The following is a 27,067-nucleotide window of genomic DNA, read 5'->3' on the forward strand; positions in this document are numbered from 1 at the left end:
ACTTACAAGTCCATTATACATACCTTATCATTTCTCCGATAGCCTTTTCGAAAATTAAGAATTAACCTTTTGAGGATTAATTCTCCAATTTGTGGAAATTTTGAGTTGATAATTGCCACTAATGCTGCATAAACATGGGTGAAGATTGGAGAAGCACTCTGTGCTTGCAAAACAGATCTGGATAGCAGGCCTCTGATTAAAAGATAAAAGAAAGGGAGTCAATAATAATTACCAGTTTAATTAGAAGGAAAAAAAACTCAGTTAAAATCCAGCTATACTACTCCTCTGTAAATCATCATAAAAGCTAAATCAGGACTAAATTTTCACCGCTCTTATCTAGGGGAAGAGTTTATCTTACTAATAAATAAAAACTGGTTTTGAGGAAACAATTTTCAATTTGTATATATATAAAATAGACAGATTTAATACAATATTGTTTTCAAAAATTTTTCTAAGTATAATTTCTCTTTTCCAGCTCCTGTTCATTACACCTAATCATGAATTTGAGTTTTTAACTTCTTGTATTAATTTGCTTAACTTTATCAAAAAAATAAAGGGAGAAAAACCTGCTTCAAAAGTACTGAACTTAAAGTAAAATTTCCACTATGGGCCCATCATTCGTATAAGTTAATTCTGGGATTAAAGACAAATCTGGGCAGTTTCCATCTTTAAAGATAGGTGTATGTCTATTGTTCTTGAAAATAAAAGTGGAAATATGGAATTCTCCTAAGAGAGATAAAGACATAATCAAAGCACTGCAAAAATAACGCTAAATCAAGGACAGGAAAATAAAAGGTTCTACCTTCTAACTCATTTTGAAATGGGCATGTTTCTACATATATTTGATAAGAGGAGAGATACAAAGTGGGCTAAATGAAGAGTTATTTTTAGAAATGTAATGACAAATAATTATTGGATTGTCAAAAGGCACAAAAACAATGTCTTTATAATTATCAGGTTTAGGTATGACATCTGAATCACTACAATAGAAAATGAGAAAAGAGAATTCAGCTTATAAACTGTAAGATCTTAATCTACCCTTCTCTGAGTCTGTTCTTTCTGAGTAAAATGTGAGAGCTCTTCCCTACCTCGGAGGACAGTGGCTGCCTCCTGGTCACCTTACTAACTCCCACAACCTGCTACACCTTACTTTATATCCCCAATGTTTTGAGATGATGAATCAAGGTCCTATGAAATGACATGGGAAAACAGCCCTCAGATTTTAAAATAATAAATAGAATACAGAATATGTCTATTTCCTGACCCTTTAAAATATCACAACTACTTAAAAACCACACAGAAAATGGTTGTTATTCCCTTCTGCTTTTCTAAAATTTATTACTAATCTTTCTCATTTCGTTCACATTCCCACTTTGCTTTCATCAGAAATTAAACTGGTCTGAGGTAGCACTTTACGTATATATAAAAAAATTATATGTTTATTATTACTCATGAGTTTAAAATTATTGGAAGTATTCAGTAAACAAATATACGTGTAAAAATCATTATGTGACATCAAAGCTTCTTAAAAAGTAAAAATTCCACATAATCTCTAACAGTGGAGTATGTTATCTGTTAGTAGCTTACATTTTTACAGGAACTGCATTTTAAATATTCCTTGAAACTTCCTTTGAAATGAAGTAGCATAATAAATCAATGATTATTATTCATGTAGATATTATGTTCCTTTGAAAAAGTACTATGAAATACTACAAATAAAATAGCTGATGCTTACCTTCCTCTAACTATATTTTCTTGAAGAAGTTCTTGAATAATAATACCAATATTGGAAATGTTGACTTTGTTGATCAGACCATTGATGGACTTCTTTAGGGCTTCCCAGCTCATCCTCTGGTATGCTAAGCTAAAAAGAATTGATTTTAATAAAGAGGAAAACTTACTCAACAATTACAATACCAAGAGATTATAATAACATAAAAAATACTTAGCGTTCCTTTACTTTCAACATTTTCACAAAGTGACCCCAAAGTGCAGTAAAATATATGACCATGTAGATACACAGATTATATCCTAAACCATATTTTACTCTCTGTACATGTGATACTCAGGTACAGACTAATTCCTTTTAATAACATAATAAAGTAATACAAGGATATGTAAGGATAACATTTTGTTCTTATGTCCATGAATACTGTAGTTTATAATATTTATTAGTTAGATTCAGTACATGCTTATTTTACATTATAACAATTTACTTAAACTTGTCTTCAAAGGAAATGTTTTAAAATAAAAGCAACTATTTCTTATTTTAAATTACAATATGAAATACCTAAATATAAGCCATGAAAAAGAAATTATTATTATGTCCCTTCTCAAAAGCATGACAAGAAAACAAAATTAAGTGTTGTAAACCATAAAGAAACAGTATTAATTACAGAAAAAGGGAGAGTCATACGAAATCATGGGGCTGCAAGACTGTTCAAAGTATCTTAAAGAACATCTCTATATTTAGGCAGTACCCACAGGTTTATCAGCTGAATCTTAGATGGCTACACTGTTTTTTAACTTAGAGCTTAGGTAAATTATTTAGTCTAACTGGGTTTCTTTACAATGAACTTGGTAATATCTAAGGGTCTTTCAAAGCTCTAAAATTCTATGTTTTTTATAACTATTTCTCTGTGGAATATGATTTCAACTGAAGAAAGTCTTAACTTTTCTTTTTCCTTATACTTCTCTGGCAGTCTGGTGAAGGGAATGAACTTCTTAGAATAATATATATAAATACATAGGATTACAAAGGATACCAATCATATTGAAAGAGTTTTCAAAGCATGAAAAGAACAGAAGTTTGATATAGTATTCTATGTGCTTCTTAACACATTAATAACAAGAAGTGGTGATAGGCATGATAACTTCTTTAATTTGCAAGTAGCATAAACAGTATTTTGAGGTATTTGCAACAAATAGTCTATTAATATCATGGTCTGTTGCCTACATTCCTGATAGAAAGAAATGCTAAATTAGATCAATTTTAAAAGATGCAATTTTCTTCCCATTCACATTCATGGACTATCTGAATTCTATCCATGGACCTCTTGAAAGTTTGTAGGTTAAGAATCCCTGTTCTGAACCCTCCTACATGCTGATGGGAATGTAAACTGGTACAGCCACTATGGAGAACAGTATGGAAGTTCCTTAAAAAACTAAAAACGGAGTTACCACATGATCCAGCAATCCCACTCCTGGACATATATACAGAAAAGATGAAAACTCTAATTCGAAAAGATACATGCACCCCAATGTTCATAGCAGCACTATTTACAATAGTCAAGACATGGAAGCAACCTAAGTGTCCATCCACAGATGAATGTATAAAAAAGATGTAGTATATCTATACCATGGAATATTACTCAGCCATAAAAAAGAATGAAACATTGCCATTTGCAGCAACATGGATGGACCTAGAGATTATTATACTAAGTGAAGTAAGTCAGACTGAGAAGGACAAATAAGATATTATCATAGTATCATAATATTATGATATCACTTATATGTGGAATCTAAAAAATAATGCAAATAAACTTATCTACAAAACAGAAACAGATTCACAGACATAGAAAACACACTTATGTTTACCAAGGGGAAGGCGGGAAACAGATAAATTAGGATTATGGGATTAACAGATACATACTACTGTATATTAAATAGATAACAAGGATTTACTGTATAGCACAGGGAACTATATTCACTAATTTGTAATATATAATGGAGAAGAATCTGAAAAAGAATATATAACTGAATCACTTTGCTGTATACCTGAAACTAACACAATTTATATTTAATCAACCATACTTCAATGGAAAAAAAGAAAAAAAAAGAGAAAAAAGAAAGAATCCCTGTTCTGGAGTGGTATACCAGGTATACCAAGGAGAGGTGGTGAGGAAGAGTATTTTATCACTGACATTGTCCTCAGCAGACACTGAAGATAAAAAGCAGACTGACTTGCAGTTAATTTCATTACTGTTGCTGAATTCTCTATAGATTACAGACTCCTTTACTGCCTGCATCCAAGGTGGAAGACTCCTCCGGCCCCCTAACCCCAACCGTTTAGTATGCTGCTGTCTAGAGTAATAAGATCTATGGCTTAACAATTAGCCTGATCAATAAGATATTGCTGATACATAATCACAAACTCTCCTATTAAACTTTGGTCAACAGATGATAATTAAGTACACTTGTATTTCTTAATTAGGAAACCTACACTTAACCTGATTTAGTATCTACTGAAAGCAAAGACTACACTTCTACTTCTCCTGTCCCTTTTATAGCCTATAAGCAGAGTTCAACTGTATATAAAATTATCTTCCAAGAATCTGTTTAAAATTGCATATACTGTGGACTCTTCTCTGCCCCCTTTATAAGGAAGCCAGACTTGGGGATTAACAACAATGTACCCGGTCTTTTACAATTAGGATTGCTTTGGACTGGATTTGCACTTCTCACTAATGCCGTCACTACTGCCTCCAGTAAGAGCAGAATTCTGACATGATCATGAAGCTCCCACAAACCACAGAAAGCATTTCCCAATCCCTTCTCAACATACCACTCCAGGCATCACTACCAAGTGCCAGAATATGACGCATAGAGAAAAACTTACTTATTAGTTTTAAATTTAATGTCATTTAAATGTCTCCCTTCTAGCTCATAAATTTTTTAAACTTTATTTCAAATATTTATACTTTATATAAATGACATTTCTACTTCAAGCTAATTCTTGCAACAAATTTAGATTTCATTTATATAAGGTTCTCAAGTACTTTCAAGTTGCCAAGAAAATACCCAAGAAAGATGTGGGAAGATTTTCTTGACTCACCTGGAATCTGTTTTTCTTAAAGCATAGCTATCTTCTATCCCAATCTTTTTCCTGACTACCTGGCAATTGAGTGATCACTTCAATCTTGGACCACAGTTTTCCTGGTTATCTCATTCCACTAGAGAAAAAGACCTTGAAAAACTCAGCTGCACTTTCCTACATAGTTCCTCTTCATCCCAATTATTTTGCAAAGGGAAGAAAAGGTACTTAAAGGGTGAATGGTCATATATGAATTTTGATTGTTTGCCTTAGTGTAGCAAAAAACTATAGTCTAAGATGTTATGGTCTAAGAAAAGGAGGGAAAAGAGAAAACTGTCAACTGTTTCAGAGTTTAGTACAGGGGTTGGCAAACTACACCCATGAGCCAAATTTAGCCTACAGCCTGTTTTTTTGCAAATAAAGCTTTATTGGAACAAAGCCATTCTCAATTGTTTACATATTTTATCTATGACTGTATTCACTACAATGGTGAAGCGGAGTAGCTATAACAGACAGAATAATGCACAAAGCCTAAAATATTTACTATCTGGCCTTATACACAAAGCCTAAAATACTTATTGATATTATCTGGCCTTTTATGGAAAAGTCTGCCAACTCCTGGTTTGGTACAACTGGAAAGATCCATTTTAGTTCTGAAATATCAATATTACTCTTGATTATCGACGAAGAATGGACATTACTAATAGGCATGCATGCAACTACAAAAGGAATAGCTTGAAACCAGGAAAGAAAAAAAAGATAAGCGATCTTTCCTCAAACTTTTCCATTCATTCATGCAAAAAGTAAAGAGCTTATGAGCTAATGTCAGGGAAAATAGTAAGCAGAGCTCCAGTGGAGCTTCTGAAGGTAGGAAGGAAAGAAGTCTAATTTGAAGTCTCTATCATTGTGGACTCATGCAAATTCTCAGCAGCCAAGGTTAATTAGAGCACAGATGATTTTTTAAAATGAGGGTATCACTTCCTTGTATACTTAGTGATATTGACATGCCTGTTTTTATCTGTAATCTGTTCTTGCATCATCCTGAGCTTTGCAGGAGGAATATATGCTCCACCAGTGCGAGTAAGAAGAGGATCCACCTCCTCTTTCTTCTTCTTTGCAGTAGGTTCATCCTGAGCAGAGGAACTCTGGGTTACCAATGGTTCTGGGCTTCTTCTCCCAGGAGATGGAGATTTCCGGGACCTTTTCCGATCCACATCTCTTTCTCTGCGTTTTTCTCGGTCTCTACTTCTGTAATATATTTTTTTAATGGAGAAAAGACAATACAAATTACATTCTTAAATGAACTGCATACCAAATGAGTGAGACTATTTGGGGGCCACAAATTCAGACAAGGAAAAGTGGTTAAGGAAGTGCCTCACAGAGAAAATGTAACAAACTAGGTCATCAAGGCTTAACAGGATTTACATTGGGGGCAAGGTAGGAAGGTGGGAGGGGGAATGGAGGATGGCATTCTGCAACTAGTAGAAGACAGAATAACTACTGAAAAGCTGAGCAAGGATATTTGGGCCAGAATAAGTAGAAACAATAACGAATCATATATAACAGTAGTTGGAAAGGTAAGTTCAAGTCAGACTATGAAATCTTAAAAGACAAGCAAAGACTTTAGGTTGTTTATCCTGGAACTGATGAGGAATCTTTAATATTAGTTTCTGAGTGGAAGAGTGATGTGAAAATAGTATTTTAAGATGACAAATTGGCCTGTGATGTACATGATAAGTTGTATAAAGGAGAAACCAGAGTTTATCTCCAATAATGGCAATTTAGGAGTAAGAATGTTATAATAAACTGTAACATTTGAAATTGTCTTGATAGAACTCGTAATTTATTATAAATCTCAAAATATCAGAAGCTTCTGGTTGAGACAATGTGAAAAAATAAACCATTTTCTAGCACAATAACTTTTCCCTATTAATGCAGGTGACTATCCCTTTTTAAGTTAGCACTTTTAAAATGATTAGGGTATTTAATGTTCCCAAACTATCAAGAATGAGCAAGAAATAATGCTTTGCCTTGCTTTTTGCTATCTTTCCCCAGAGAAGAGTTTGTCCACTTGGCTGTTTTTTACTTATACTGCCTGGAAAGTCAGATTATTCTGCTCATGCTTTGTGCAACCATGAGTTATATGAATACAATAAATAAAAACAAGTTTCATATTATCACTGCATTACCAGGAAACCACTCAATAGATTTTAGCTAAATCTAGAGGGTATATTTGAGATAATATGTCTTAATAAATAGAGAGACAGAAGCAGTCACCTACCCAGGCAGCTGTGGAGGAACTCTTTAAAACCGAAGTATAAAGAGACCTGAGTGACTGCCCCATGAAGACAGAGTCTGTACCTACTAAGACAACATGAACAGTGGGGGGAAAAAGTGGTTCCAAACAGAAACCCCAATTAGTCAAAGGCAGGTCCTCTGAAATCTAGCCAGAGATTTGTAATTGAGTTGCTTCTTACTGTAGATGTAAAATGTTCCAAGAGAATAGCAACAGAAGGGATTTACTGACACTGGTTATGATTCTTCTGAGAAACGCCAGGTAAGACTCTCACTGGCTGGTAAAATCATGTCCTTACATGATTATAGTGTTTGTTCCTTTAGAGTGCAGAAGTAATATTCTTCTGAGTCTAAACAGAAGTATTTCTCTTCAAGTGTTTTTGTACTACAGCCTTTATATTCTGCATAATACACAACCTGCTTTCTTCACAGTGTGACTGTGTGGAACAAGTGAGACTTTATATACATACAGTGGACCAAACACAGAGTTAGAGTGAAGTAATACAGTTAGGGCATATGGAAATAAACATGGGTTTTGGAGCCAGAATTGAGCTCAAATCTCAGTTTCATCATCTACTAGATGGGTAATGGCAACCTCAGGTTAGTTAATCAGTTCAGACCCCAATCCCTTACATGTTAAATTGTGAGATACAGTACCTAGTGTGTAAGAATTTTGACAGTATTTGAGAAGGTATAGGAATGCCTAGCTCACCAATTATGGTGGTAGTAGCTGCTCTTATTAAGGTGTCATTAGGGTAACAGCAGAAGAACCTGGCTTTTGAGGTTAATCTGACATTTAAGGATTGGTTACATATTAGAAAGTAAGTAGTGAGAAGGAAATTTTGGCTGCAGATATCAAATAACGTGTTTAATATGTCCAAACTGGAGATATTATTTCTCTACTCCAAACTGCGGAGAAATGTGATCAAAATTCTAGTGGGTTATAGTCTCAGTAGTCATAGAGTGGATAATGTGAGAGAGACATCAAAAAGGATATAGAACTAGGTGAACAATAAAACATGGTAGGCAAGTTTTTGAAACTGGATGACTAATAAGGTGGGAAATCAAGTTCTTCAAGACTCAAGTAAGAATAATTTACACTTAGATAAAAACTGCAGACTGGTAACTTCATTCTCAATGTCCCTCTGCCATTATGTAGGAAAGTAAATTAAGATCACTCTATGTCATATAATATAAATGGCTTTCATTCAGTAAACAATCTCAAAAACTCACATAAGCCAATTCCTCATGTAGTACAGTATAATGAATAAAAGCTTGGGCTCTAGTCAGACAGACCAGGACTTGCCACTGATACACTTCTAAAACACAAACAAATGACTTAACTTCTCTAAGTCTCATTTTCTTCATCTATAAGAGACATATATTTACTGCAATTAGGAGTTAATTCACATTAAGTCCTTGTTAGAAAGCTTAGCTCCTAAAAACATCCATTTAATACTAGCTGCGATTATTATTAAGCATAAAGAAAATTTAAACAAATATATGTTTCTATAGTTAAAATATCCAATACTAACCGTGACTCCATGCTATCATCATAAGAACGTCCTCTTCTTGAATGCTCGTAGTCTGACCTGCTGTAATCAAAGTAATCTCTATCCCGAGGGGATCTTTCTTGTTCCGTGTATCTAACACATAAAAGAAGAAAACCAAAGTTTTAAGTTGAAAATAATGATGTTATACTTAGGAAAGTCATATATTGGTAATGGCAACATAACTCTATGACTGAACAAAGTCTTATCAAGTGGATTTTAACAAACAGCTTATTTTGTTGACACCTATTCATTTAGTCATGATTATAAAAGCTTTCAGCTGGTGTGCAACAAAACAACTCCTGGAATTCACTTAACCAAACTTGACACCCTGATTCGTACTGTCCTTAGTAAAAGATATATATCTGCATATCATATATAGTTTAACATGAAAAAGGCTATCCTCCAAATGATTCCTTTTGCTGAGTCGGCTCATTTTACCAAAGTACTGAACAAATGACATTAGTGTCATTGGTTGGCCTCCATAAAGACCAGTTTAACTCTACTCCAAAACACTATTTTTATCAGCTGCTATTCTTGAAATTATATTATTAGATATCTGTGAGAATGGATTGAAATTATTAGCAAACAGGGATAGACAGTATAAATCTGCTATTTGAATCTTAGAAGTAATAAAATCAGAGAACCTTAAGAGAAGTTAAATACATACACACACGATAAATAGACACAGTAACATAATCCATGTTTTATATACATATCTACAATTAGTTTATACACACACACGTACATGTGTGTATGTCTGTAGAGAGATTTAAAAATATATATATATAGGGAGGAGGTGATCGTAGATGCATACCACAGTGATTAACGTGATGCCCATAAAGCAAAGGTTTTTAGAGACAGCAGAGTGGAATATGAACAAAGTACATAGGGAATAAGAAATTAGACAAATGAAACAAAGGTTAGAGGATGGTTTCCTTTCACAAGTTATTTTTAATGGTTATAGCTTACTAAGTGAAATAACTAAAGTCCTACTATGAATGCATGATGAACATTAATGGTAATATTTCTGGATCTTTGATCTTAACATAATTATGGTAAGATATATATAAAAACATTTTGAAAACTTATATAAAGAGCTATGTAAATATAAAGGATAGTATTAACAGTAAAAGCACTTCAAAATAATGTGATTTCAACTCACCTTTCCATTTTATAAACTTTCATTCTATTTAGTATCTGAGATATTAAAATTATTCCCTTTCACCTAAAAAATTTCATAAAATCTAGAATTATTTACTAGAAATTCCTAGAACGGCCATTCAAGGATGATCTGTTCTCAAGCTCACTCAATAATATTGCCTGTAAAACCATCAAAAAGAAGTTGCTTACCCTAAAATTATAAATCTAAGAGTTAGATAATTTCTTAAACTCATTATAAAAAATTTAAATGGTATTTGGAACACATAAAACTGTTTACCTGTCTTCTGGAGAGGAGGTCCTCTGATATGAATTATAGTTTTCCCTTCTGTCATGACTAGAAGAATGCTTTCAAAGGAACAAAAGAGGGGAAGGGGGCATTTAAAAATTCTGTTAAAAAACATATAGACAATGACAAATGTATCTTGGAAAGTTGGAAGTGCTTTAAAAAATTATTTCAAAATATTTTTTTAACCATAAGAATAATTTGTATTACCTAAATAGTATATAAGATAAAACAAAATTTTCAGGTCATCCAAGGTAAATGTTTGTGGTTTTCACTATAGATCAAATACTGTTTTTAACAAAAAAACTCAAGGTAGAAGAAAATTCTCTAATTTTTGATGCCACTTAGTTAATATTTTATTCCTATGTAATAATATATAAATTTACAGAACATAATTTTTTTTTATTAATTTATTTTATTTATTTTTGGCTGCGTTGGGTCTTCGTTGCTATGCATGGGGCTTTTCTCTAGTTGCGGCGAGAGGGGGCTACTCTGTTGCGGTGCGCAGGCTTCGTGGCTTCTCTTGTTGCGGAGCACAGGCTCTAGGTGCGCGGGCTTCAGTAGCTGTGGCTCACAGGCTCTAGAATGCAGGCTCAGTAGTTGTGGCACACGGGCTTAGTTGCTCCATGGCACGTGGGATCTTTGCAGACCAGGGCTTGAACCCGTGTCCCCTGCATTGGCAGGTGGATTCTTAACCACTGCGCCACCAGGGAAGCCCCTAGAACATCATTTTTATAAAGGCCTTTCCTGGTGAAAACCAAGACCAAAGCTTTCCTTTGGTGAAAAACATGACCAAGGGCCAGAGATTTTCTAGCAAGAGCTCACTTCTGTAGTTATGCCCAAGTCTTTTATAACACTGAACTTACTTTCTTATCTCCATTAGCTTACAGAAACACAACATTAGTCCAGGTTACTAACTCTGGATAAAATAAATAGCTAGAAGAAACTGACTCCAATGTATTTATGAAAATTCATTTTTGTTTTCAGCAAACAATATTTGAGTGTCTGATATGGCATGTATGGTAATATGGTAGGCTGTAAGGATTTAAAAAATATGACTTGTAAAATATAGCTCCTAAGCCAAATCCTTTGAAAAATAACAGACATACAAATAAGTAACTTCAATGTAACATGAGATTGAAGATATGTCACACTGAGACAGAGATATGAACCATCCAGTTTAAGAACATATCCTAATTTAAAAGTCCAAATATAGTTAAGAAGCCAAAATATTTATCTCTATAAATAGGTAAATTTTTTAAACCACTGGTATAAAAACATTCATATTGACAAGCTTATTTTTAAGAATTAAAGTAATTTTAATTAACTGAACTGTAAGAAAGGAAAAACAGTATGTTTTCAAAGTATCTTTATCTTGAAATCTAAGAAAAAATAATTCAAATAATGACTAACTTGTTCCACATACTTACATGCTTCCCTCCTTAATGGCAAAAAAATACATTTAAAAATTGAAAATTATACTGCAAAGAAACGTAAACAAGCTCCAACTTCCTCTTATGTTATGACTATCTAATTACCAGCAGTGTGAGTATAACATTATCACAAGTAAATTGCCAATACAATCTTCTTAAGTATTGAATTTTTTGAATAGCATACACTAATTAGACTAATGCATGTTGGTGAATAAACATGTGATCAAATTTATAATTTAAAGAAGCCAGTCTGGCTGTATTTCACACTGAATGCAAACATCTTAAAATCCTGTTTCCAATGTGTATAACTTTTAAAAATTATTTCACTGGGCAGCATTAAATTAAATAGAACTGTTCAATATATATGATATAGGTTTTCATAACACTTGACATCTAGATTCTAAACCAAATATAGAGCACAAGATTCATTCAATTCATGGTAACGCTAAACACAATATTTACTTATTTATTATAAGACACAGCCCTTCCTGCCTAGACACTCTGGGGGATACAAAAGATAGGAAAAACCTTCAAGGAACTTGAGATCTTATGGGAGAGAGATGGTTATAAAGATTTCTACAATTAAACACATCAGAGTATATATGAGAGAGACAGAGAAGGGGGAGAAGGGGAAGGAGGGAGGGGAGGGGAGAGAGAAAGAACAATAAAATTGCACTGTCTACTTTTTCTTTTACAAGGTATGACAATTATTTTGACTACATTAGGGAGCAGGCCTCAATTCTGTGCTAATGATTTTTAACACGCCTACACAATATCTGTTGTGGGTAAGAGGGAGAAACCAAAAATACCGAGATCGTGAATCAGGATTTTGTAAATATGATCAAGTTAACAAATGACTGGCACACTAGTCAGTGCTAACAGGAGATCTTGAGTAGGAATAAGCACTGTGGTACAGAGTACTGAGGGTGACAGTGAGTAAAGGGAAACCTGAACTGGGCTTCGGTAGGTTTTACTAAGTGCAAAACAATTTCGAAGTGTGATCCAAATAATAATAACCTAATTTCCCTATTTCCCTTATCATAGAGTTTAGATTCTAAGAGCAGTAGTTGAAAGTAACATATTGTTTAAATTACCTTTAAAAATTCTCTAAATTGTTCATTCAGCGAAGCAAATATGGTACACAGTGCAGTCACCTGTAGTCTCTGACGATGTAGAGAGCAATATGGGGAGGTGAGTGGAGCAGACAGCCTGTGTTCAGAGGCTCTGAGCATCCATTAGGCTCAGGGAACAAGTCTTCAAGAGCCAGAGGGAGGAGGGGCTGGAAGAGTTAGGGAGCTTGCTTCCAGCTGGCAAAGGAAGTTACGGGAAGGCTCAATAGAAAAATAAGGGATCCTCAGCTAAAGCCTCCTGAACCTTAGAGATGAGGTCTCAGAATATCAAGAGAGGATCTGAGCTTCACCTGAGGTAAGAATGGGCCCAAACCAGCTAGTGGACCTGCTTATAGCCAACAAGATGGAGAGAAGGAGACAAACTAAACTGAGAACTGGCTGGAGGGCTGAGCCACTAAATGTGAAGGGCTTGCTGATTGAGGACATCCCTTCCTAAGCTGGGGGAATGCCCCAGAGGACCACAAGAGGGAAACGTGGAGAAGCACAGTCTAAGAGAAGCAGGACAAGAATTCTGAGAAAGACCAAACACTTCTCCTTTTGTGTAAATGGTACAGAGTCTAAATCTCTGTGCTCTTACCTAACACGGCTCAGTCAAGAGCCAGTTCCCCACAAGGTCTCCTTTCTCCTTATGTCCCCAGCTCCTAACACAGAGTCTGCCACCTACTCGGCCCACAATTAATTGTTTAATTAACTGTCATTGGACCAATCAGTACAAGTCCCAAAGAGGCAAATTTCAGAACACTATATGAAAGTATCTACTGACAGATGGGGCCAGCTTCAGGGACAGTGAACCCCCTGCCAAAGGAGCGATGCAAGCACAGCCTGCATGTCTACCTAGGAGGGAGGCTGGAGAGTGTCTTCTCACACTCAAAAGAAGTTCAAAGAGATGGCAGCAGAGTCTGCCTTGGCCTGTAAGCATATCAATTCAGTTTATTAAGCATTTACCACATCCCAGGCCTGGTACCTGGTACCTGCTGTTAAGGAGCTCCCATCTACTCACACTCTTTAAAGTAGGTTTAGGGGTGCAGAGGTGGTGGAGGAGGGCAAGGGACAAGTGCCGGTCTTTACAATCAAATAAAAATCCACCTTTCCCTTTACTGACTCCAAGACCCAGGAAGTGATGTGCCTGCTTGTATCAACAGATCTGTGGACTACACAGATTGGCTAGCAGATCTGTGCAGCTGAAAAGAAAAGGAAGTAGAGTGGCTTGCTCTCCTGCCAAGTCCGCTCACAGGCAGAGGAACAGTTCTGAAGCAGATGGAGTTACTGGTTCCTGTGACTGCTCTGACCTCCTCTACTATTCTACTTTTCTCAGAACCTGCTCCAGCCACACTAGACTCTTCACCTTTGCCTCTGTTGTTCCCTCTGCTTGGCACACTCTTCTCCCAGACATCTATGTGGTTCACTCCCTCATCTCCTTCAAGTGTGTGCTCAAAAAGGCCCATTTTCACTGGGCCCTCCCTATGAAAAATTACATCATTCCAATGCTACTCATCAACCTTACCCTACTTCTTTTCTCCATAGCGCAAGTCTAGCATTTAACACCCTAATATACTATATAATTCACTTACGTATTAAGTTTATGATTTTTCTTTCTCCCCCACTAGAATGCAAACTCCGCAAGACCAAGGATTCTTGTTTTATTCACCATTTTACCCAAAGTACTGGGACATAGTAAGAATTCAGTGAATATCTGCTGAATAAATGAATGTATAATGTCTAAAGTACAACACAGAATAAGGAGCTCATTTATGCATATGCAATATGCAACAAGAGGTTCACTTGTAGACAGACATGTAGGAACTGTGACCAACTAAGGAAGAAGATACTCATCTTCCATTTCATGCTCACGCAGGTGAGTGGAGCAGACAGCCTATGTTCAGCGGCTCTGAGCATCCATTAGGCTCAGGGAACAAGTCTTCAAGAGCCAGAGGGAGGAGGGGCTGGAAGAGTTAGGGAGCTTGCTTCCAGCTGGCAAAGGAAGCTACAGGAAGGCTCAATAGAAAAATAAGGGATCCTCAGCTAAAGCCTCCTGAACCTTAGAGATGAGGTCTCGGAATATCAAGAGAGGATCTGAGCCTTTGAGAAGAATGGTGGAATTTCTCGCTGTTTATTTTTCTTTTGCATGTGTTCACTCACATGCACTTTCTTGATTAACACACACACACACCCTGTATGTTCTCTCAACTGCCCACCTGCACATCTGGCCAAGTATCTACATTTGAAATTGTGTTAAGTTAAATGTGTGTATGATGCAATTCTACTGTCTGGTTCTAATGTCCTAATTATATAAATGCATTTTGGTTTAAGGGTAGATAATTGACTACAAGTTTATGTTCTTTATTATAAGTTTCAAACACTTACCTTTATTTGTGCCACGCTACTTTTCATTTTCTGTTGCCAGTTGATCTGTCAAAGACTCCTTAAGCTGGTCCAAATAACAAGTACCGAACGGTATGAATTCCTTGACAGTTTAGTTTTACTGTCTGCAAATGACACCTATAAAATATGCCAAAGGAACCTTTGTTAACACTTATAAAATGTGTGTAAAATAACAACATACTATTTCCACACAATGGACATTTGACTACCTTATTTTTCTTAATAGGGAAAGATATAATCAATAATTAAATGTAAATTCAAAAACTCTTTAAATAGTTCCATATAACAATGTATAAAAAACATGTATTAGTAGAAAAGACTCAGAACAAAAGAGCAATAACAACAAAGGCTTATTAAACACCGTAAAGTATTCTAATACAAAACATCCAATGTTTCGATTTAAACTAAGAATGAAATAGCCAGTGTTCTTGTAGTAATGATCATTCAGAAATATACACCACATGGAAATATAAGGTGTTAAACCAGAATAATCAAGTCTTAATAATGATCTATTAAAGGCACAGGGCCTCAGATACGTGCACATATGAGAACTAATATTTGGTCACAGTAAACCTAGTCATCAATGTTAGATGCTAAATAAAATGTCTTTCAGTAGCCATCTATTAAGTAAAATTTAGTAATTTTGAAAAATGCTGAACTGATAGTTATGTTCGCACACAACTACCATTCAAGTATTTTACTGGAATTGCATATCTAAATAGTTTATAGTTTATGGTATGGTATAAGGTAACTAAATCAGAAAAGTAAAATGAAACATAAAAAAATTTAAAAATTAAAAGAAGTGAGAATATAGAGAAAAAACTGTGCTCAGTACCAAAATAACCGAATACAATTAAGAAAATTTCTAATTTGAATGTGAGAAAGGATGTTACAGATTATCTGGTCCAATTCCTTCTTTTTAAGGATAAGAACACTGACGGTCAGATAAATCATTTCAATGTCCTAAGCTATAATAATGTCCTAAGCTATAAAACAAGCTAGTGGTGGACTAGAAACCTAGCTTAAGGACACCCAATTAAGTATTCTTTTCACTGGACCACAAACACAAATAATCTAGATACTATAAAGTGATACAGAGTTGCTATCATTTAATGCAGATGGGGATGTACACAAATCACTAAGTCAAGAAAAATTTCCATTACAATGGTTAGCATGCTATCTAGGTTAGTAAAAATAATATACACCAGATTAATTTGTCAATCTATAAAATATAACTGCAATCTAAAGCACATCATTGCTCAGCGGCTCCCAAAGTGGAGAGAGCCAAAGAAAGGAAGCCCCACGGGCTAGATATACTCTCCCAAATCTCTGACCACCGCTGAACCAATACATGTACTAAATAGTGTCCTACTCAGGATCACAGGACTGAACTGAGATGTGAACAACTGCGTAAGAGACAGAATTTGCAATTTAAGCCTAATCAAATTAATTGCCTGAAGGGTCACTATTCCTCAGAGGAATGCACCAGAATCGAAAGCCTTAACATAATAGTAAAATGTCCAGGATACAATTAAAAAATAACTCAACTTATCAGAAAACTGTGGCCCAATCTTAAGAAAAAAGACAATCAAAGGAAACCAACACTGAGACACCAACCCAAATGCTGAAACTAGTATACGAGGTTTTTAAAGCATACTCAAAAGTGCAAAGGAAAACATGCTTGCAAGGAATAAAAATATAGAAAATTTCAGGAAGAAAAAAAAAACCCCAAAAACCCAAAACAAAAAATGAACCAAACTGAAATCCTAGAACTAAAAAATATATGAAGCAAAAAATTCAAAATGGAGACAAAGGAAAGCCAGTAAGCTTGATGTAAGATCATTAGAAATTATCCAATCTAAAGAACAGATAAAGAAATTTAATGAACAGTATCAGGGACATGTGGGACAATTATCAAAAGGCCTAGTGCATGTGTAATTAAAGTCCAAGAAGGAAAGAGAGAAAGAATGGGATAGAAAAAATATTTCAGGAAATTACAGCCAAAATTTCTCCAAATTTGGTGAAAGGCACAAATTTACAGATTCACAAAGCTTGGAGAATCCCCGGCAGGATACACATAAAGAAAACCACACTTATACACATAGTCATATATAGTAGTCAGTAGTTAACCACAATGCAAATTTGCAACAGGGGAGAAAAAAGAACCAAAACTTCCAAGGCCCTGACTTTTTTCTTAAAGTACTTAAAAAGGAAAATTTGTATTTTTTATTTACATTTTATATTTTTGTACATATTGTTAGGGGGTCAGCCATTTTTAATGATCTCAGATGACCAAACCAGCCTTCAGAGCATTCTCTGTCCTACTTCTGACTTTACTTGTGGTGTGATCATGTTCATTATAATTTCAAAGGAGAAAAAAAACCTTGTAAAAAAAACAAAAACCACCACAACAAAAAATCTTAGTCCGAGCATTCCAGTAACCTTTTTGTGTATGTACTTAGCTGTACTGTAAGAAGTTGGTTTGTATGAGACAGTTAAAAAGGCCAAAGATAAAAGGTTTCTTTTTTTTCCTTTTTTCCCATCTATGAAGTTGTTATTTATTTATTTTTGGCCTGTTTGATATATGTGAGAAACAATGTTGCTGAAAATCAAAGATAAAGAGAAAATCCTGAAAGCAGCAAGAGGAAAAAAACAACACATTATGTAAAAGGAAATAATTCAAATTACTGATGACTTCTTATCAGGAACTAAGGCGACCAGAAGACAGCAGAATAATTTTTAAAGTGCTGAAAGAGTAAGAAACTGAATTAACCTAGAATTCCAGCAAAAATAATCTTAAGAATGAAGATGAAATAAAAACATTTACTGATTGAACAAAGCAAACAAAAACAACGAAGAGAAACCAAGAGAATGTATCACCAGCAGACCTGCACTATAAGAAATGCTAAAGGAAGCTCCTCAGGCTTATTGGAAATGATAGGAGATGGAAGTCTGGATTTTCAAAAAGGAATGAATAACACTGGAAATGGTAACTTTCTCGAGAAATATAAATGACAACTTTTTCCTTTATCTAAAATACACAGGTTTGTTTTAAAGCAAAAAGTACAATGTCTTGAGAGGGCATAGTGTATGCAGATGGGATATATATGGACTAAAATGGACCTACATGAGGCAAGGTTTCTGCATTTTTTTCTGAAGCAGAACAATATGAACTCTAAGAGGCCTGTGAAAAGTTAAGGCTATATAGCGTGTTCTCTAGAGCAATGACCAAAAAAATAACATAAATAAATATAGCTAAAAACTCTACAGACAAATTAAAATGGAATTAAGAAAAATATTTAACTTATAAAGGCAGGAGAGAAGGAACAGAAGAACAAAAAACAAAGGGGACAAAATGAAATAAAATAAGATGGCAAACCTAAATCTAACTCTATTAATTATATCAAATATTAATGCACAAACATTTTTAATTAAAAAACAGAAGCTACTCCTCCCTCACCTCAGGTGATACAACCCTGAAGGCACCTTGTCTTGGATGGATTTTATGTCCCAGTTGCCTCAAGATGACTTACACAATGTGTATGTGCCATACACAAATCACATGATTCTTTTCAAAGATCCTGTTTTTATGGCTATAAATGTATAGAGCTATAAAACTCAAAATTTTACTCAACTAACTTTTGCTCAAAGGCAATGGTATTTTTGTTTTTTACTTCTACTAGCACAATTGTTATAGTCTAGCATATCCTTATCACCTAGTATTATTTATACATATACTTGCTCAACAACAACAAATATTTATTACACTTCTATTATTTTGTCAGGCATTTTTCTAGGAACTGGGTAGACAGCAATGAACAACCATAACAAAATCCCCTGCCCACATGGAGCTTATGTTCTGCTTATAAAAAGTATATCTATAATGATAAGCAAAGCACTAAGCTACTAATAAAGCCAAGTGGCTGGTTGGGCTTTTTTCACACACACCAGTTTCAGATCATTACTTAATATTGTAAAACCAGATCCCTAAGTCACTATGTTAAAAATAATTTGAAGTAAGAAAACTTGCATGATCAGAAAATTACGTGTACATCTACTGGGGCCCACCTGACTTACCACAGCAGAAGATACGTATGTGGGGGTGGGGGGAATACCTAGGCACGCTGGTTTTATGAAAGCATCCCCAAGGTAATTCCAACATTCAACTCTTCCTCAAGACTGCTCAGCTTTCCAATTCTGGATGAGAAACTGGTTCTCAATTTGTCTTAAACCATGAGCCACTTAAGGTAAAATACAGAGACTCCACAGCTTACCTACTTTATAATGACGAACTTAGTCATAAATCATTTGGAAAGGGAAACATAAATTCCAAATATTAATCCTTAACTCACTGGTAAGAAGCACATACATGCATGTAAAAAAAAAATCAGTATCAGTGCTTTTTAAATCTGAGAAATTCTGGGCACAATTTATAGGGAGAAAATTCTCACTCATAATGCACTGATGACCACAGCGCAGGTTTTCTGGAGCTTAAGATATCAGTCATGGGACTTCCCTGGTGGCGCAGTGGTTAAGAGTCTGCCTGCCAACGCAGGGGACATGCGTTAGATCCCTGTTCTGGGAAGATCCCATATGCCTCAGAGCAACTAAGCCCGTGTGCCACAACTACTGAGCCCACGTGCTGCAACTACTGAGCCTGCATGCCTAGAGCCCGTGCTCCGCAACAAGAGAAGCCACCGCAATGAGAAGCCTGTGCACCACAACAAAGAGTAGCCCCCGCTCGCCACAACTAGAGAAAGCTTCGCCACAACTAGAGAAAGCCGGCGCGCAGCAACGAAGACCTAATGCAGCCCTAAAAAAAAAAAAAAAAAAAAAAAAAAAAAAAAATCAGCCATGATAATTAAAGTAACACTATCTACTATAACATGATCACAAACACAAATTTAAGCACTGAAATGCAGTCATCCAGATGATTAAATATGTTCATAAAACACTTTTATTATCCTTAAAATGAAAACAAAACATGAAAAATTGAGAGAGGAAAAGAAGAGGAAAAAAACCTGCATTGAGTTCAGTCTTCCTATATATACGAGATATGTATCTGATAACAATAAATGTTTCAATGAACTTCTCAAGTTAAAAAAAATTCATATACATAGACTGAAATAAATTCTATAAATTTTATTTTGCCTGTAGGCTTAAATATGCTTATTAATTGGTGAGATCTGGAACATACTTTATATAAAAATTAAAAGTCTAGAGAACTCTCAATGTCCTTACTATCCATAATTTGTTCTTACTCCCAGGATGATACTGTATTATACCTCAATAAAGGATTCCACTCTCCTCTAATAATGTTTTTATATAAATTAATAGTTTTTGCTCATTCCTTACATTCACTCCTCTATGAATGAGCCTCAGGAATTGAATCGTCCAGAAGGAACCTCAAAAGAATCCAAGTAAAAGCCTCTACCTAGTACTCTTTACTTTTTTCAGGGAATATGCTGATGGATATGCTGCCATCATCACCTGTGACTGATTTCCAGGACTTTTCTGATCCTGAAGGAGAAAACACTGAAGACAGAACAAGGGCCTCCTTCCCCTGATGCTAGACAGCAGTGACTGTCATGCACTTCTTTGCATATTTTTGTCCTTGATCCTCTTGGTTATTTTTTTCCCTCTCTGCTGGCTAACACTTCTAAATCAGCACTGTATAACAGAACTTTCTGCACTGATGGAAAGGTTCATATTCTGCCCTGTCAGTAGCCACCATACCAATACAATAGTCACGTGTGGCTACTGAGCACTTCAAATGTACCTAGTGGGACTGAGAAAATTAATTTTATTTAATTTTAATTAAGTTTATATTTAAACATGAATAGCCACATGTGGCTACTGGTTACCATACTGAACAACACAATTCTAAATGTTAGCAGACACTGGGGCCTTTCAGTCATGGTACTCCCAAGATCCTTGTTTTTTGACAATCTCCAGATAGGATACTAATTAATTCTTCAGATACTGGCAAAGTTAAAAAAAAAAACTCATATCCAAATTAACGGGAAGAGTTGTTTGGTTATTTTCCATGGCAGATTCAGATTATGGAAAATAAGGGATAATATAATAATGCTTATCTTAGAGTTTGTCTATGTTGCAATCATCAATGTGTGATCTCCAGAGTCTTAAATGCTGCTCTGCAGCTACTATGATGCCAAATGATCATTTTACATAAACAACAAGAAAAACCTGGCACTAGAGATACTACTACCATCACAAACTTGATATACAATCATGACCCACTGAATAACAGTGCAGATAGGGATTGATTACATCTCCAGAAGATAACAGTCTATCCTTCAGCTTAGATTGAGTAACCAGAAGGGGTATTAATAAAATGAAAAAAACAAAACAAAAAAACTGCCTTGATGACAGCCAAGAATTGACAACTGACAATTGACAACAAAAACCACAATTTGTAAAATGGATTTCCACTCATTTGCAAAAGAGAAAAATTAAACCAATCTAAGTCATGATATACAACATGGATTATTTAGGGTCAAATTCTTATTTCTGGTTAGTCCAGACCCATCTAACCCACACAAAATGGTGTCCGCATGGACTCGCGCGTTCTAAAGATACGACCACTTACTGTTCCAGCAACTCTTTAGTTCACAAATTTTCTCTAGTCTACAAATTCCTGCCAAGACCATCTGATGACTACTAGGTACGTTACTGGGGATTTTTCATTGATGGGCTTTAACATACAAGACAACTGAAGCACTTTCTCCAACAATTCAATAGCATGGGGGACAAAAAAGGAAACGAATGGCACAGCTGTTAAAGAATAAAAGAGGCCTAACAGACTTAACATATGTAATATGTAGACCTTGCTTAGATCCGAAGTTGAACAATTTGCCCTACTCTAAAATGGGATTTCTTTATATAGCAGGACTCATGCTAACTTGAATTCAGCACTAACTCCTCTATGGAGCCTTTCTTCTAAAAAAGGAGATGGACTGAAGGTCTTTTCTCTTCATGGGAGACAAAATAATGGAAGAAAACACTTTCTAGTCCACTAAGACTGTGAACTTGCTGACAATTTTTATATTCACATCATGGTTTTCTGGGTAGAAGAATGAGAAAAGGGTGGGATCTGGACTCTCAGAATTACTTAAATCCTTAGATACATATTTTCTACCCAAGAGAACTTATCTTAGCATGTACCCGAAATAAGACTCATTTCAAAATCAGCTGTTACCTATATAGTGTGCCCAAATTGATAATAAAGGAGATAGTTTAAGCTTTAGTGCCAATAATATACAAACTTTAAAATAGCATTTTCCTCAACTATATTACAGTTCTCCAATGAGACAAGTCATTTTAAAATAATACGATGATGGGACTGCCCTGGTGGTCCAGCGGTTAAGACTCCGTGTTCCCAATGCAGAGGGCCTGGGTTCAATCCCTGGTTGGGGAACTAGATCCCACATGCCACAACTAAGAGCCCACATGCCACAACTAAGAGCCCGCATGCCGCAACTGAAAAAAGATCTCGCATGTCGCAATGAAGATCCCGCGTGCTGCAACTAAGACCCGGTGCAGCCAAATAAATAAATAAATAAATATTTAAAATAATACGATGATCAGTGTCCCAAAGCTGATAGGAATAGTGCAATGGTGTACGCAGGCGGCCCAACACCATTCAAAACCAGCCAATGGAAGAAATGCCAATGTATACAGTAGCCCCCAACAAACTAATTTGCCATCCACACTAACAGATTCTATAGCACATTACAATGATGTTTCTGAGATATCCAGAGATGAACTAATTACATTTCCTGTGTTAGAAGTCAGAAACATGTAATTTAGAGTAAGATAACAATAACAAGAATAACAAATAATAATACATTATTATAGCCACAAAGACACTATGCCAGGCACTTCATTTATATATTCTTAATTCAACCTTCATGATTACCCTGCTTTCGTGATTTTTTAAGTCTTATTTTTCAGTGAGAGAATTGAGGTACAGAGTTGAAGCAATGTGTACAGTAAATCACAGCTAGTAAACAGCATTAAAATTCAAAAAAGTTTATCTGATGCTAAAACCATCTGATATTGTATCCCAATGAAAATGCCAACATTAATAAATTGATGCCAAATTGGTAAATTATAAAATGTAAACAGATATGATCTCTATTATCCAGAAAATTTTTCTTTTCTAAACTGATCCATTCTTCTAAAGTTCCAGATAGTAAAGCTTTTGATGTTAATATAATGAGGCACTACTTCTTTTTAAACATGAATAATTTTAAGGATTCCTTTGTTTAATTTGCATACCTAGAATTCACTGTGACCAGGTAGGTACAATATGAAAAAATAAATCACTTGACTCTATTGTGCAAGACCTAGTATTTTCCTTGACTATCCCTCTTGGGTCTTAAACCTGGTTTCTCTTCTCAACCTACCTACACACAGACACAGGGCAATTTTTAATGCCTTTTATTTCAAATTATCTCATCCATTTAAATTTAATGACTTTTCTGATCAGTGTCATCTTTCACCTTTCTTCCGTTTAACCATCATCATCAAACATTTTTCTGGCAATCAAGTACAACCTGTTACATTTCTACCTCCCAAAAGGTAAGTGTGAAATTGACAATACTGCAGACTGCTACCCAGTTCTAACAAAAAATGCATGAGGTACTATCATCATCCACATTTATATAGAATATGCCTGTAGGGAAATAATGAGAGTTCAACATGTGCATGCTTGATACTTGGACTAATTGGAAATTCCTGCAATGAGAGCAATTTATCTAGAGTTTATAGCTCTCACTGCTCTTCTTAGCATCACTGTGTGGATTTTATGATGAATTATTAAATTTCTCTCTCCTTGTCACAAGTAAGCAACTCAGCAAAACCACACCTGCTCTCCTGAGCAAGAAGGATATTTTATAATAAGATGTAGCTTCAGCAAGCATCAGAGAGCAAAATATTCAATAAGATTTGTAAGAAATGCTTTAGACTGTTAACTGGAAACTCTGAAATTATAAATTCCACAGTTATCTCAAATATTCAGAAAATGAGAAAATATTCAAGTAATGGCTGAAACGCAATGCTTTCTCAATCATTTCGGTATAACACATCTATCATTGTCCCTTAGGTGTCCTCAACCTATGTTGGAGGAACTTGTGGAAGCATACTGTCCTAAAATTGTTAAAAGAAGTCAAAGAAGGACTTCCCTGGTGGTGCAGTGGTTAAGAATCTGCCTGCCAGTGCAGGGGACACGGGTTTGAGCCCTGGTCCAGGAAGATCCCACATGCCTCGTATCAACTAAGCCCGTGTGCCACAACTACTGAGCCTGCGCTCTAGAGCCCGTGAGCCACAACTACTGAAGCCTGTGCACCTAGAGCCCGTGTCCCACAACAAGAGAAGCCACTGCAATGAGAAGCCCATGCACCACAACAAAGAGTAGCCCCCACTCGCCACAACTAGAGAAAGCCTGCGCGCAGTAAGGAAGACCTACTGCAGCCAAAAATAAATTAAATTAAAAAAAAAAAGTCAAAGAAGTGGATTTCCTTTAGTTTGCTCTTCTGCATTCTAAATAGTAACAGCAGGTGTGGCAAACTCCAAACATTATAACAGAGTTAAAAACAAACGTTAGTTGCCCAGTGGAGGAAATAGAATATTAAATAGTATTCAAAATAAAAGCTAGTTTAAATCTGTTCTTAATAAAAAAAGGCGATGGTATCCTCGGGAAAATCTACTAATAGGACCCAAGCTCCTGATCCTTCCAAATAGTGATTTTCCTGTTCAGGGAACAGATAGGAGTAACAGATGGGTCACAGTTCTTTGTTTTTTTTTTTTTTTTTTTTTGGCCGCACAGCATGGCTTGTGGGATATTAGTTTCCCCACCAGGGATTGAACCCACGCCCTCCACAGTGAAAGTGCAGAGTCCTAACCACTGGACCACCAGGGAGTTCCCTGGCCACAGTTCTTAAGCATTAATGACAAAATTGATATGGCTTTTCCCTATTTGTACTGAAGGAAAACTCCATTGTTTAAGAAAAGTGATTCCTTAGTTTTTCTTGCTGTATTTTTGGATATATACATATTAGTGAGAAATTTGCCCCATGATATGCCACATAAGAAAAAAATGATACTGTAATTTGAATTCAGCACAGGTTCACAATTTCAAGAAAATAAAAGGGCCAAAACTTTTTAGGAAAAGTCACCAGGGTGACAATCCCTTATCTGCAATTCTGAAATCTGAAAAGCCTTGAAATTCAGATTTTTCTTTAGCTTGTGCCAAACTCATTTGGCAGCAAAATTTGACATGCACTAACTTGAGACGTAATGTGATTCTTCACTTGATGCACTGTGGAAATATTACATGTATTTGATTACAGGATGTTGCCCTGGATCCCCAAAGGGGAACTACTTAATAAATATATCTGCACTGTATTTCTTCTCTATAATCTGAACAAAATTCTGAACATCAAATCAGAATTACAAATAAAGAACTGCAGACCTGTCCTCCCTGTTTGCTTCCTGGTACACCATTGTACATCAGGTATGCACTCTGATGCATAACCATTTGAATAACTGAAGGTTACCATGTTGAAGTACAGGGTTAAAAACTGTGCAGATAGTATTGGATATTGTTTGGGTTTTTAAGTGATGAGGAATAAACAATATAAAAACCCTTGACTGGTCTCTGACCCTATGTAGGGGAGACAGGACCAACTTGGGAACATCTTAAGACAGTGAGACTCAGATGAGTTAAAAAAATGACAAAAATCTAAAAGTTCTTATCATTTTAAGGAATCAGTAATACCAATATTCATATTGAAAATTACTCATTATAAACTGGGAGGAGGTATTACCCCCCCATTCATTTCCTACACGATGAAACCAGTCCAAATTAGTCTGTGTTTAAGTTACCAAAGACATTAAAGTGATATGATCATTTGGATATACTACTTAAACACTTTTTAAGTAGCATTCTTTTGTTGGTACATAGGAAGATCCATCCTGTTATGTGCTGCTTTTCACCAGAATGCAGGCTCTATGACAGCAGGGAAGTTGTCAATTTTTGTGTTTCCAAATTTCTATCAGCTATTTCTTGATTTATAGTATTGATTTCCACATGAATTGGTTTTAAAGAAAAATTCTATATGTTGAACTTCTTTACTGATTCATTTAAATATAAATTATGTCATTTATGGGGCAAATGCCCTGGATCCTACCCCCTTTCTACTTCCAGTCTCTTTCTCTACACAACCAGGTTTTTTTGGTAGATGAGTCCACACTGGCTGCCTCTAATTCTTAATCTCCCATTAAGCCCTCTTACGCACCACAATCTGGTTTTCCACTCCCACTATTACATAGTACTTGTCAAGGTTACATAATGACTTCCTTGTTGCTAAATCCAGGGGCCACTTCCTTATTTTATGATGTTGTTTCTAGCACTTGGTACTGCTAACCCCCTTCTTGAAGTTCTCACTTCTCAACTTACGGGGGTGCCAAGTTCATCTGGTGTTGCTCTTGTATGTCTCTTCTTCTGTCCACCCCTCTAACGTTTTACTATCCCATAGAGTTTAATCTTTGCTCATGGATTTTTATCTGTTTTGTTCATTGCTGTAATCCCAAAACAGAAGTCTCAATATTTGTTAAATGAACAAATGAATAGTGCTTATCTTTTCTTTCTCCATATTCTTTCTGGAAGACCATCTCCACCCTCACATCTTCAACTCATAGTCATAAGAATGACTTTATTCCAGCTCAATCTTTTCTACAGTGTTCCAAATCTTTATCGCCAAATGCCTATAGAAACCTCCATGTGGATGTCCCAAAGGCCCTCTGAACTAGGGGAGTCCAAACTGGAACTCATTTCCTCCTCTCCTCAAACCAGCACTTCCTCTAAGATATTAACTGTAAAGCTAGCCAAGTCACAGTTTCCTTTTCCTCACTCCCAGTCAGTCATCAAATCCCACTGATTTTGCTTTCTCAGTTAATAGGAGATAAAATCAAATCTCCCCATTCTCTCTGCC

General features: G+C 35.6%; 1 protein-coding gene across 1 annotated transcript in view; it reads right to left on the reverse strand.

The window, feature by feature from the left end:
- The window catches only part of CWC22 (CWC22 spliceosome associated protein homolog), a 62,645-nt gene that overhangs the window by 26,815 nt on the left and 8,763 nt on the right, over positions 1–27,067 (reverse strand). Inside the window, exons 2-7 of the mRNA XM_004267382.3 lie at positions 15,033–15,167; positions 10,100–10,167; positions 8,644–8,754; positions 5,822–6,061; positions 1,736–1,864; positions 24–192 (exon numbers count right to left, since the gene is read on the reverse strand). Of these exons, the coding sequence (XP_004267430.1) occupies positions 24–192; positions 1,736–1,864; positions 5,822–6,061; positions 8,644–8,754; positions 10,100–10,167; positions 15,033–15,059 (744 nt within the window). The 5' untranslated portion in view covers positions 15,060–15,167. The remainder of the gene's footprint in view (positions 1–23; positions 193–1,735; positions 1,865–5,821; positions 6,062–8,643; positions 8,755–10,099; positions 10,168–15,032; positions 15,168–27,067) is intronic.

The sequence above is a fragment of the Orcinus orca genome, chromosome 7 (genome assembly GCF_937001465.1).
Source record: "Orcinus orca chromosome 7, mOrcOrc1.1, whole genome shotgun sequence".
Taxonomy (NCBI): domain Eukaryota; kingdom Metazoa; phylum Chordata; class Mammalia; order Artiodactyla; family Delphinidae; genus Orcinus; species Orcinus orca.